At 48.9% G+C, this 14,125-nt stretch overlaps 1 protein-coding gene across 2 annotated transcripts; it reads left to right on the top strand.

Annotated features, from left to right (window-relative positions):
• The first annotated feature begins 445 nt into the window (after positions 1 to 445).
• Positions 446 to 12,594, top strand: Lrrn4 (leucine rich repeat neuronal 4). 2 transcript variants are annotated; one of them, XM_028755845.1, is made up of 5 exons: positions 446 to 548; positions 1,470 to 2,150; positions 3,123 to 3,327; positions 9,174 to 9,311; positions 10,307 to 12,594. In XM_028755845.1, the coding sequence occupies exons 2-5, from the start codon at positions 1,490 to 1,492 to the stop codon at positions 11,496 to 11,498; spliced, it is 2,196 nt and encodes a 731-aa protein (XP_028611678.1). In that variant the 5' UTR covers positions 446 to 548; positions 1,470 to 1,489; the 3' UTR covers positions 11,499 to 12,594. The 2 variants fall into 2 exon arrangements, with proteins under 2 accessions (XP_028611678.1, XP_028611684.1); XM_028755851.1 differs by having other exon boundaries at positions 542 to 548; positions 1,481 to 2,150.
• Positions 12,595 to 14,125: the final 1,531 nt, after the last annotated feature.

Genomic DNA, 14,125 nt, shown 5'->3' on the forward strand with positions numbered 1-14,125 from the left:
GACTCCTCTGCAGGTCTGTGGTCGCAAGCTCTGCAAGTCTCTCTGGGAAACCGTCCCACCCTCGGGAAAGACAAGCTCTTTCAAGTTTACCAGCCTCCATCCATCCCAGGATGATTGGAATCACCTAGAAGAGAGAATACGGTTCCTGGGAGGTGACCATGCTGCCTTACTGGGCACCAGCCCTTGCTGCTGGCTTCTTTTCTCAAGCTTGGGAAAAGTTTAGCAAGGAAAGAGGAGGATGGGGAAGAGTGGGGGTGGGGGTGGGGCTGGGGCTGGAGCTGGGGCTGGGGCTGGGAATGCCAGGTCTATAGAAAGAGAGGCCTGAGGGGAGGGGGAAGAAGAGGGATAGAAAACAACAAAAGTCTTGGTGGAGAAGGAGGAGCTTCAGGGCTGAAGTATCTCAAGCTCCTCCTGGATGGAGCTGGAGGAGGGGCAGCCAGGAACCAGGCTTTTTCCCTCTGACATTCAGAGCTGAGAAGTCTGTTTCCTGCATATTCAAAAGATTGAGGGCCTAAAGGGGTGCCACATCCCACTGGGACAGCTTCCAGGTAAGTATGGCACACCACACGATACATTAGCACTGGGCTCCAATTACCAGCAACCTTCTCAGTGCTTTAACTTCCCCTAGGAGCCTTATGGTGGCTCAGAGATCAGTCAGGGAGACAGGGCGGGAATCTGCAGTAACGTGGGCTATCAGGCAGTGACTTCATGTCCTGCTTAGAAGCCACTTTGCCAGCCCATAGCCACTAGATCTTCTCTCCTGACTGTTGGGGAAGCACAGCTAACAGGGCTGGGCAATCCCTCCTGCTAGGGCTGACACTCAGTGAGTGCTGGCTCACCCGGATCCTGAATCTTGCGGGTGTCTAGGGCTCTTATCTTCTTCTGAAGGCAGCCCTGAGCTTTCTCGTAAGAAAGAGACTCCGGAACTTATTTTATACAAACTAGAAAGTGGCAGGGCCCTTGTATGATGAAAAGTTAGCCAGGCGAGTGTTTCTAGGTTCAACTAAATCTTCCTTGAGTTCAAATTTTTAATCTTAGCAGAGGTTTAATCTGGAGGTGTTCACGATTAGGACGAAGCTGCTTAACCTGGGGTAGGGGAAATGGGGATTTACAGAGGAACAGAAAACAATCTCTCAAAAACTCATAGAAGGGGCACAGGGAAGCATGAGGGCGGGGATCCTGGAAGAGTCAGGTCAGGCATGGAAAAGACAAGGGGAGGCTCCTGTCAGAAAAGCAAGGGCAAGTAGGTGTGTGGTGGATCCTGCGCCAGGGATGAGGAAAAAACTGGCCTCCACCTGCTCACTGACAAGCACGAGGTCGGGGTGGGGTGGGGATGAGGGTGGGGGATGGGGATGCCTCTTCCGCTGACAGAGACATACACACCAAACACACACACACACACACACACACACAGAAACTTTGTGTGTCTTTCGTTCAGGGTTTTCTATGAAATCATGGGCCCTCGGTAGTTTTTCCCTAGAGACTTGACATGCGGTGGACGCTGATGCTGCCGCTGCTGCAGCTCCTGCTACAACTGTTGATGGTGCAGAGCCAGAGCCTGGAGGGGCTTTCCCAAGAGACTATCCCACTCCTCCGACTCACTCAACAGGGAGTCTGGGACAGCCACGACCGCCGCGCCACCGACTCTCCCTGCGAGGGGCTCCCCGTCGCGGGAGCCACCGCCCTGAACCTGGCGAACCGCAGCCTGGAGCGCCTGCCCAGCTGCCTGCCGCGCACACTGCGCAGCCTCGACGGCAGCCACAACCTGCTGCGCGCCCTTAGCGAGCCTGTGCTCGCCCGCCTGCCCGAGCTGCGTGTGCTCACGCTGCACCACAACCGCATCTCCGTGCTGCACTGGGGGCGCGGCACACTAGCCGGGCTGCGTGAGCTCGACCTCAGCTACAACCTGCTGGCCGAGCTGCCGCTCTGCGCCGAGCCCTCGGGGAGCAGCCTGCGCTCGCTGGCCTTGACCGGGAACCCACTGCAGGCGCTGCAGCCACGGACCTTCGCATGCTTCCCAGCTCTGCAGCTTCTCAACCTCTCCTGCAGTGAGCTGGGTCACATTGCCCAGGAGGCATTCGCTGGGGTGGACGGTGGGCCCCTGGCGGCGCTGGAGCTCTTGGACCTGAGTGGCACGAGCCTGGAAAGAGGTGAGTGGGGTGTGAGGGCTACACATGTGCCTCTGGGGAGGCTCTAGGTTAGGGCTGCGTACTTCCAGAAGTGGCCCCAGAAACCAGCCGCGTGTGCCCAAAGTGCCCTGCAATCACAGAACTGCTGACACTCTCCAGATTACATATGAGGAAACTAAGGCACAGGATAGTGGCGTGACTTTACCAAAGTCTCACAGGTCTAGCGCCTAATGTCCCCAGATCCAAGCCCAAGCATTCCATAGGCAGAACTCAACATCTTAGCCACTGCATCCCGGCTAGATGAACGCTATGGAATGGCGAGGTGAAGTTATCACTGTGGCCCATGACAGACGAACTTACTCTCAAACTTGCTGACAAGGAATTCATTGATTCCGCCGCCCCTCCCCCGCCCACCATCGTTTCTATGGATGTTGAATCCTTTCAACAGAATGTAGGAGGGAGGTGCCTTTGATTCAAGAGCATGATTTTATTGTTCTTTAAAGATACTTCGTGTGTCTGTAACTACTGTTCATCACAACCGTGTGAAGAAGGGTGGCAGGGGCCTAGAGAGAACGAGAAATTCAGAAAGGGGAATGTTCTCCATATATTGGGAGATTACAGAATTCCTGGCGCCTCCTCCAACCATGTGTCCTCTTGTCCTTTCTTCCATTCCTCGAAGGCTCTCAGCTCTTGGGAGGCATTGGAGCTAAGTCTGGCTATTTTGTATGTGGAGTTTAACCAGAAGCTGTGACAGCAGCAGGCTTAGAGATAATGTCCTGGGTACAGACTCACACCTGTTGTGGCTGTGCGTTGTCCATTGCTTCTCTGTGATCTTAACCAACTTGTGCTGTAAGAAGGGTTAGTTATAGCAGAGAAAGAGCCTTCCCAGCTGCTGTATCAGTGACCTCACCCTGTTACTAATTTCTTTATTGCTGGTTCTGGTCCCCTGGGGTTTTGTTCCTTATTGTAATGGATAATTCCCTTTGACTTCAGTTGAGTCTGGGTGGATCAGAAACCTGCCAAAGCTCAAAGCCCTCTACCTGAGAAAGATGCCCAGGCTGACAACGCTGGAGGGAGACATTTTCAAGATGACTCCCAACCTGCAGCAGCTGGATTGTCAGGGATCCCCAGCACTTCGGTCTGTCTACACAGAGATCTTTCAGGACACACCCAATCTACAAGCTCTTCAGTTCCAGAAGTAAGTGATGCTAAGCCCGGCTTTTATCACAAGTCTGGTATTGCCTATTAAACTACATTGAAATTTTCTGACACACCAGTCCTTACAGTTTCTACTCCTGCTCTTCCAAATCCTCTTGGGCTCCTGTTCTCCTTCACTTTCCTCATGGTGTCTGACAAAGGTCCCAGACGGTCTCCACAGCCTAGTAATTAGCAATGAGGAGCCTCCTCTCCACTGAAACCCCCTCTTTTTCCCAGATGATGTCTTTTCAGCCCCACCCAGGGTTTGAGTAGGGTTGAGAGGGAAGGAGAGGGGTTAGGAAGGTTTACCATGCAGTGGAATCTGGACCTGGTCCTTTTATTCTAGTAGTAGGAACTGGCTTGACTTCTCAGAGACACTGAGCATGACCCCAGGCCACCTCCTGTTAGTGGGGTCTCCATCTGGGACTTGTCATTGGACATAGAAGCATCCTCTCTTCTCCCTTGTGTTTTGGTAGGGATGGGAATTAGAGGAGCTTCCAAACCACTGTCCAGCCTTGTCTTTCCTCTTTGCGTTTGCAGGTGGGTAAACCCCATCTCTCAGTCGTCCCTTGTCTTGAGCAGGTTGTAGAGCAACTCTCTTTGGGTCCTGGGACCTCAGCCATCCCCTTACTCAGTGCTCTCAGCCCTTATGGTTTCTGTTGCATCTAAGCCTAAAACAGCTCTGTTTGAAATATCCATCTATTTAACAATCTGTTCTGGGTCACTGACCTTTAGTAAAGATTAAAAGTAGTGGCACTGAACCTTAGTTCTGCTGTGAGGCTTTGTGTTCCCTGACCCACTTGGGCCTAGTACTTTTCAGGGGTTGAAGGCCTGCCCCCCAGAGTCAGTGAGACGGTCTCTCAGGCACTAAAGGACTTTCATATTGTGGATAAGGGTGGTGTCATGGCTAGCAATCCCAGAGAAGCCTAGGAGTGGGTCTTCTTAGCTCTCCTTTGCTCAATGTGGGTGCCAAGGATGGAACTATGTTTCTGTTTCCTTAAGAGTGAACAATTGTCCTTCATCCAGGAACCAGCTACTGAGCACAGGTGGGGAGAGAGAAAACACTTTGTGGCTCTGACTCCTTTGAGCTTGATAAGAATACAAAGATTCAAAAGAAAAGGAATTAAGCATTGGAAAACGATACAAAGTGAAACAGAAGTGTAACCATGGTGCCCTCTCTGGGGCTTTTCACCTAGGAAAAGCAAATGGAGCCCTTGAGTCAGTTTCTGGAGTGTAGTGGGTGTCTATAGAGTTGGTGAAGGTGGGACTAGAGCAGAGGCTTAGAAAGGGGCAAGCACGAGGACCCGAGTTCCAATCTCTGGCACTCCAGGCACCAGCATAGCGGATGCAGAGACAGGTAGATCCCTGGAATTTGCTAACTGGCCAGCAGCGGCAAAATGGCAAGCTTCAGGTTCAGAGTTGAGACCTCGCTTCAAAAAATAAGGAGGAAGGTGATTGAGGAGAACATCCTGATGTCAGTCTCTGACCTCCACAGGCACATGCATGGATATACATTCCCACATGCACATCAACATACCTACCCTCCCCTAAACCCCTGACACACAAACACAAATGATAATAATACTAACTGGTGGAGGTGATGATGATGGTGGCGGAGGTGATGATGATGGTGGTGATGATGGTGATGATGGTGATGATGGTGGTGGTGATGATGGTGATGATGGTGGTGGTGATGATGGTGATGATGGTGGTGGTGATGATGGTGGTAGTGATGATGGTGGTAGTGAAGCTGCTGCTGCTAAAAGTGGTGGTTATGACAGTAATGACAATATGGTTCCTACTTTCAAGAAGTTTAGTATAAAAAGCAGATGTCTGCCAACTAGCATAAGCCATCAGAACCCCCAGAAGAGGCCCCCTCCCTGTGCTGTGTTATAAAGCGGGTTATGGTAACGCCCCGTCAGGCTGATTAGAGAGATGTGTCAGAGCCATAGCTCTTTGCAGCCCATGTTGCCCATGATGAATTACAACTCAGTATAAAGGGTGGGGAATTAAAATCTAAGAGAGTCGAGGAGCAGCCGGGCAGTGGTGGCACACACCTTTAATCCCAGCACTTGGGAGGCAGAGGCAGGCGGATTTCTGAGTTCAAGGCCAGCCTAGTCTACAGAGTGAGTTCCAGGACAGCCAGAACTACTCAGAGAAACCCTGTCTCGAAAAACCAAAAAAAGAGAGAGAGAGAGAGAGAGAGAGAGAGAGAGAGAGAGAGAGAGAGAGAGAGAGAGAATGAGAATCAAGGAGCTCAGAGAATGTGAGGAGCCCAGGTCAAACATTCTGTTAGACCCCAGGGAAGGAGCAGGAGAGACAGCCAGGAATGGATCTGCCATTGCTAGGCGCGAGGAACTGTAAACATGCCTAGCAGAATTCTCCGCCATTTCTGTAGGCGTGGCCGCCTCATTTGTGATCGCTCATCCTCACCCATTAAAAGCTTGACACTTGAAGCTTGGTGACTTACTTGAGCCAATACTGAATTGACAAAATGAGACAAAGTAGAAAGCACTAAAAGTTGGAGTTTGTGTTTCTTAATCTTGGAGCTCCAACTGCCGTGTGTTTGTGGGGCAGTGGACTGTGCCTGGAAACTTGGTAAGGCTGAGTGTGTTCAGAAACCCTGGACTCTCAGACTTGAGGATGGTAGGTGTTTCACCCACTCCTGACCAGGTTCCTGTCACATGACCATGGAGAGGACCATGGCAATCAGTCACATAGGGGCAGCATCCCAAAGCCCCTCTACATGCAGAAGGCATCTCTAACATCCCAGAACAAGCCGATAGAGAGCATCTGGTTTTAGATCCCAAGCCTACCCCCAAAGCATACATAAGACCCCGTCCACAAGGAATAAAGGCAAGAGAATTGTTTCACCAAAGATCTTCTGGAGCATCTGTCATATAAGAGCTGTAGCACTCTAGGAAAGAGAATTCTCTCCTGAAGTTTCCCTGCTGGGAGCTGCTGGAATCTCAGCTCCCACCTCAGCTCCTAGCCAACTCTGCATATTGTTCTGAAGCACCAGACTGGCTCCAGAGCAATGGCAGCGGCCATGGAAGAGGCTTGGCAGCTCACCCAGACCCGACTACCACCTCCCTCCTTGTGCCACCCCCCACCTCTGATGCCCCTACCCCCACCCCCACCACCCCACCTCCCCACCCCCTGCTTAACATCCAGAGCCACAGGGGCCGCCTCAATCCAATTCCCCTCTCCCCTTCGGAAAGCTCAGCTCCTTGGTCACTCCAGCCAGGCCAGAGCCCCACAGATCTCTGCAGATAGCCTTGGGTACACAGACCAGCATGTGATAGTCTAGGCTGACCTCCCAGGTGGGGAGAGGTGCATGGAGAGAAGTCCACGCCCAGTTGAGGCTCTCTATAGGTGAGATTGTCTTAGTCAGGGTTTCTATTGCTGCAAGGAAACACATGACCAAAAGCAAGTTGGGGAGAAAAGGGTTTATTCAGCTTACAGTTCTACATTGCTATTCATCACCAAAGGAAGTCAGGACAGAAACTAAAGCAGGGAAGGAACCTGGAGGCAGGAGCTGATGCAGAGGCCATGGAGGGGTGCTGCTTACTGGCTTGCTCAGTCTGCTTCCTTATAGAACCCATGACGCAGGGATGGCACCGCCCACCATGGGGTGGGCTCGCCTTCCCCATTGATCACTGAGAAGATGCTTTACAGCTGGATCTCATGGAGGCATTTCCTCAACAGAGGCTCCTTCTCTCGGATGACTCTCTAGTTGGTGTCAAGTTGACGCACAAAACCAGCCAGTACAGTCTGTAGCCCTGCATCATCCGGCCCCCATGAGGCTGCCCAGACCACAGGAACTACCAAGCCACTCCAAGAATCATGAGAATGAAAAAGAGGGCATGTGTAAGCTTCTAAACTTAGGTGACATCCTCTATGTAACAAGGGCTAACTGCAACTTAGAAACTATATCCAGGGCGAGCCCCTTGCAGATGACTTTTAACTGTCAATTCTTTATTTGTTCCTTTTAAAATACATTTAAGGTCAGGTACAGTGGTGCATGATACCCAGCAGAGGCAGAGAGATCTTTGTGAATTCAACGTCAGCCTGGACTATTACATAGCAATTTCAGGCCAGCCAGGGGTACTTAGTAAGACACTGTCTACAGACAGACAGACAGACAAACAGACAGACAGACTTTGAGCTGTATATTTTAGAGCTTCAAATGGCAGCTCATATCAGTTAGTCAATGGAGATGGCCATTGTTTCAATCGTTATTGAAAAGCTCAAGGATGCTGGCGCCATCTGTGATGTCCTCCTTTGCTCTTCACGTTAAGTGTCAATGCTGTCTGTGAGGGCTAACAGTAAACAGGCTGGGCCCCTGACACCAGACAGGCCTGCAGAGCGCTTCTGTTGCAGAACCAGTGGGCAGAGTGGCTTTCTGCTGACTCTCAGCTTTCCTCACAGTTTCCTGTGAGTGAGCTACATTCAGAACGTGTTCAACTGTGTCTTCCTACGGCGCAAGGAGAAGCTTTGACTGGTGTAGTCCAACAGATACTCATGCCTAACTCACAAGAGGCAATAAGGGAGGATGAAGAGCAAGAGCTAACTGGTACACAACAACAGGGCATTGATGAGTGCTGGCATTGTGCCATCAACAATGGCCCAACTCTACTGCTTTCTCATTTCTGTCTGCATGACATTTGCTAATATCCTGCTGGCCTAAGTATGTCACCATGTTTCCAGGGTCTAGAAATGCATAGTAGCTTTTGATGTGGAGGGATGCCATCACACTGCAGAGATATGTGCTTCCAGAGGAAAGAGGACCTGTGGCCACTTTTACAAACTATCCACCATACCCAACAATAGCAGACACACTCCAGACTCTCTCCTCTTTCTTCCGTGGAGTCTAACAGAATCTTTGTCCTGACTCGATCTACTCCCTGGCTATTGTGGATTGCCCTGGTGCTGTTTGTATTTTGATGTTAATTCCACTTGCTCAAAAGGGGCTGTCCCTGACAAGGAATGGATCATGTACTCGAGTGATTTCATGTGAACCTTCTCTCCATTTTAACTGGTCAAATAAAGGCTCTCATGGCTTGTTCAGTGGTGTTTTCACTAAAACTTTTGGATTAAGGGTGTGTATAGCTCAGTAGCAGTATGCTTACCTAGTATGTGTGAGGCTCTAGGTTCAATCCCCAGCATCTACTGTCTACTTTTTGTGCAGATATTTGTACACACACATTCATCATCACAGACCCTTGAGAAGAGCACTTGGCATGAGGATATTTTCTCTATTCCATATAAAATAATAATGACAGAGTCTGGTTGGCAATATAGGAGGTCAAAGCTCATTTTGGGTTCTATTCAAAGTTATACCATTAATAGATTTTTTTTCTCCATAATACCACTATGTCTCGTAGAAACATTTTTTTTTCTTTTTGTAAGATCTAATTATTTGGGGGCTAGAGAGATTGCTCAGTGGTTAAGAGCTCTGGCTGCTCTTTCAGAGGTCCTAAGTTCAATTCCCAGCAACCTCATGGTGACTCATAACCATCTATAATTGGATCTAATGCCCTCTTCTATCATGCAGGCATATATGCAAATACAGCACTCATATACATAAAATACATAAATATTTTTTTTAAAGATTTAATTATTTGTTTTTATGTCTGTGCACCACAGAAGCCAGAAGATGTGAGATCCTCTGGAGCTAGCTGGAGTTACAGATGGTTGTGAGCCACCATGTGGGTGCTGAGACCTGAGCCCAGGTCCTCTAGAAAAGCAGCCAGTGCTCTTAACCACGAGGGTACCTAATGGGAACATTGTCAACCTAAAAGCATGACTTAACTGACTTGTGTGCGTGTGTATGTGTCATTTCAGCTGCAACTTGAGTTCCTTTGGTCCTTGGACTGTGACTTCCTCCCAGGTCTTGTTCATTAGCCTCTTTGGCAACCCTCTCATTTGCAGCTGTGAGCTGGCTTGGCTTCTCATGGACGCAAACAAAACTGTCTTACACAGGTAACACATTTACCAAGTAGCTGGCTGTGAGATGAGAATCAACCTTCCAGAGCTGGACCTGTCCCAGCTTGTGCTTTGTCCATCTGGCCAGACAAGCACTCACCCCAATGTAGTCACTCTGGGGGGATGGAGACTCTGCTTCTATTGCAGCTAGCCAGAAAGGGCAAAGAACATGGGAAAGTGGACTTAGAAGCTTTTAAAAGCAACAGGCTGCCAGAGGGTGCTCACCATTTCCACTCATTCATTGGCCAACAGTTTATGGGCAGGCCACACCTAACTGCAAAGGAGACTGGGAGATGTAGTCTGCATGCCCTGTGGGCAAAGCAAGAACAGTTGTACCAGTTTCTCATTTTACAGATAAGGGAATGGAGCCAAAACAAGTGAAGCACTTGCTACATCAACTCATGTAGCTGTTGGATGTTGGAGGCATCCACATCTGACCATCTACATCTGTGCTCTTAACCACTAGGCCCTTTGACCACCCAAGAGGCAGCCTAGCTCTTGGCCAATCAGCCTAAGGCCAGTATGCTTACAGAGCTTTCTCCTGGCAGGAAACAAATTCTAATGGTATCTTTTGGCTTAGAAGAGCTTTTCTAAAGTCCAGCTGTGGTATGGGGCTCCTCACTTCCATTCCCTACTTTGTTTCCAACGGCTATCACCAAATCCCTTGAGAGTCAGGGGCTCACCACGATGTTAAAAAAGATGTTAAGAGCACAGGCTAAAGTCAGAAAGTCTTGCTCCATTCCACTTCCAACTGTAGATATGGCTGTGCTCTGCCATTTGCTAGCTATGGCATCGCGGGCAGCTAGCACCTTCTTCCTATTTTCTTCTCTGCCCAGAAGGCATGACAGGACTTCTTCAAAAGTTTCCTGGACCAATTAAATGATGTTACTAGGAGATATCTGATAGAGATATGGTGGCAGAGGAGACACCCCACATTGAGGATTCAAAACCTTGAAATACATGTATCTACTAATGATTGGTTTCCCTTACAGGGCAGCAGAAACTATGTGTGAGCCTGCTCTAGGATCCACGGGCCCCTTCTCAGGCCCCCTGTCCCTCTCCCACCTGTCTAACGTGTGCAGGTCAGACCAAAGCACCACCCTCCAGGCTTCAAACCCACCCCGCTTCAATCACTCCATTTCTGCACCACGGACACAGAGGCCTTTCATTGGACAGAGTGTGGCTCTGTCTGCTCAGCCTGGAAAAAGTCAACAAAATATCACCAAAGTTCCCTCCCTCACCATGGTTTCACCCACCCGGATGTATATAGATACTTCAGAGGAAACTGCCCAGTACACTACTAACTCTGAGACAGTTGACAGTCCTTCCAGGGCTCTGCCTGGCCGTGCCAGTTCAGGGGCAGAGCAGACTGTCAAACATATCCTTGAGCCCAGTGTCTCATCTGCCTCTACCCCATTAGTCAGCAAATACCTTGAACCCTTGCCTACTTCACCGAACCCCAGGAGCATATCTCAGACCAACCAGAGGTCACAAGCCACCCCCAAGGCTCTTGACACAGATCTTCCACAGGACGAGATTCCAGTTGTGCTGTTAGATGATGATAGCGAGGAAGAGACTCAAGACCAGGTGGCAGCACCTCACCAGGATGTATCTTGTGATTACCACCCCTGTAAGCATCTGCAGACCCCATGCGCAGAGCTGCAGAGGCGCTTCAGATGCCGCTGCCCTGGTCTCAGTGGGGAGAACACCATTCCAGACCCTCCCACGCTGCAGGAGGTGTCAGAGATGACTGACACATCAGTGCTCATCCACTGGTGTGCCCCCAACTCGGTGGTGATCTGGTATCAGATCCACTACGTGGCAGAAGGAGGATCTGGGAACCAGTCAGTAGTGGACATCTATGCTACTGCCCGGCAGCACCCCCTGTATAAGCTATCACCAGGCACCACCTACCATGTGTGTGTACTGGCAGCCAACAGGGCTGGCCTGAGCCAGCCACAGACCTTGGGCTGGAGGAGGTCATGTGCCACCTTCACAACCAAACCCAGCTCTGTGGTCATCTTCTGGGGACTGTGTACTGCCAGTGGCCTGTTACTGGTTAGCACCCTGGTGCTGTCTGTGTGTCTCTGGAGGCAGCGCTGGAAGCCACACAGGGAGTTCTATGACACAAACCTGGTGGCCTTCAAAAACCCAGCCAGGGCTGAGGAACTAACTCAGTGGTAGCGACTTCCTAGCTTGTACAAGGCCTTGGGTTTACCCTCAGCTTCCAAATCAGACACATTTGAGGCCTTGAGTTTACTTCCAGCAACCAGACTAAACAAACCAGCCTTTGATCACCTGCTGAGGCTCCACAACTTCAATTATCCCAGCATCTCCCATTCAAAACACATCTGCATACAGAAATGTTCTGATGCCTAAAGACAGCATGAGGTCCAAATTCTCTAAAGCCACCACATCTCAGGCTCACACAGAACTATACTGTGTCCTCCTCTGTTGAAGGAATGAGTGTCACCCTTCCTCCTATAGTTCTCACTAACCTGATGTCAGTCTTACTGGCTCCTGTCATTCTGTGACATCCCTCAGGTTTGTCAGCACTCAATATATCCCCACTATATCCCTCAGTACCAAGTGGGATACTGCACGGAAAGAGGTGGGTTAACAAAGAAAGCAGTTGTAACAAGGAACACAGCTTCTTTGGAAAATACCATCTCTAAGTTTCTTGCATGGACATTCCCTTGTGGCCTGATTTTAGCACAATGAGTTCTGTTGGCCTTGAGCTGATGGCCAAGGGAAGAGCTGTTGTGGGTTGTCTAAGGCCTTCTGGATTCTTACTTGTATTTCAGGGTGTGTCAAACCATGTGTTTCCAGCTTTACAGTTAATATTGGTCTTCTGGTAACATTTGTGAGCCACAGGGAAAGGCTTCCAGGGCTTTCTGCATTTCACCCAAGACACAATAGACAAAAATAATATGACCTTCGTTGCTTAGACAGGCCTTACTTCACAGCCCACGCTAGCTTCAAACTTGGATCCTTCTGCCTCTGTCTTTCCAAATGATAGGATTATAGACATTCGGAGAGGAGGCAAAACTGAACTCACAGCAGTGCTTATTTCTATCATAAGGAAAAGTTGTTTGAATGCACCTCTCATCTTCAGAACAGGCAGTAGCACAAACACAGACAGCAAACATATCAAAGCTGGATATGAATCACACTATACATTTCTAAGTGGGTAAGTATCCAGGCATGCTTTCAACATTCTAAACTGTATCCTTAGTCTCATCAAATATATGCCCAAGAGAATTTGAAAGACCCCTCTAGATACCACTTAAGTTACAAAAGTGGTAGAGCAGGGGAGAGGGAGGGAGCGCCCTCCCAGAGGCAAAGGGGTGGGGGGAGAGAGCAGATGTGGGATGGGGGAGTTGTGGAAGGGTAACCGAGAAGGGGGATATCGTTTGAGATGTAAACGAATGGAATGATTAATAAAAATTTTTTAAAGTGAATTAGTATTAAGTCCTAAGACACATAATTAAATGGCTCAGTGTTTTTAGCCTACTCTCAAGAGTCTATTCTATCGAAACAATAAATTTGCCAATTTGTATACATAAATGTATACTCTAATATTCTCATTTAAATACAATTCTAGTATGTTTAATGGACAGAATGTATTTTGTAACAATTCAATACAGAAAATCCTGAGGGCATTTGGACTGTAAGAGTAGATATGGAAAAAGTGTGTCGACCAGAGCTAGATTGAAAACCCTTCATACCAAGAATACTATGGGTCAACAGTAACCACAATAAGCAAATACAATAAAAGCAGAGTAAACACGAAATTTCCTCTGTAAGCACTCTGCCATCATTTTATTTGCCATTTCTCAATCACCATCCTGGATGCTCCAGCAGTCCTTCCATCTCCAACCTTAGCAGCTCCCAGTTAGAAAATTGTTATGGGCGAGTTGAGGCAGAGGCAACGGCCAGCCTTGCCCCAGCCTTCTCTTTTGCCCCTGTGATTCAGTGGTAAGGTTTAGTATGCTCCAAGCCCAGGGTGGCTACATTACTTTTCTGCTGCTGTGACAAAACACCATGACCAAAGCAATTTATATAAGGAAAGGGTTATCTATTGTGGTTCCAGAGGGTAAAAAGCTGGCAGTAGGTAGGAACAGCAGTTGGAGCTAAAAGCTGACAGTTCAAATCTTGAATCACAAACAAAAGCAGAGAGGTTTTTGGCAAACTGGGAATGGCGTACGGCCTTGAAACCTCAGAGCCTGTTCCCAGTAACACACTTCTTTTTCATAAACCAAATATTCAAACACCCAAGATTGAGGACATTCTCATCCAAACCACCAGTGGCTAAGCTGGTGCTCTGGGATGAGAAGCCAGGGCCAGCAACAGAGTTGCACAATGCAAGAAAGCTTGAGTATAGTTCCATGTTGGGTAATGTTTTTGTGCAGTGTATTTGAATGCTGATTTCTGTACTGAGATCATCTGGGTGCAGTCCAGAGTTTGCTATCATCATCATTACGAAGCATTTTCTGACTCAGTATTTTCTAAGATACTGTTCTCCTTTACCTCTGACTGGTTCAAAAGCTGGTCAGCCTATAGCTGGGGAGGAGAGTTAAGGCTAGACTTCCAATCCCAGTGAGGGGTCTGGGTAGAGACTGAAGAGTGGCCAAGAGGGACTTGCCATGAGGATACCGACGGGGAGGAACAGTCAGGGTGAGACTAGGAAGGCAGGTAATGAGGCACGTGGCTGGGTAGTAGGCAGCATAGCAGGGTTAGAATAAATCAGAACCCTGTCGAGCTATAGTGCAAGAAGCTTATCAATAAATATACTAGGTCTCCTTGTCATT

The sequence above is a fragment of the Grammomys surdaster genome, unplaced genomic scaffold (assembly GCF_004785775.1).
Source record: "Grammomys surdaster isolate TR1022 unplaced genomic scaffold, NIH_TR_1.0 129, whole genome shotgun sequence".
In the NCBI taxonomy this organism is placed as follows: Eukaryota; Metazoa; Chordata; class Mammalia; order Rodentia; family Muridae; genus Grammomys; species Grammomys surdaster.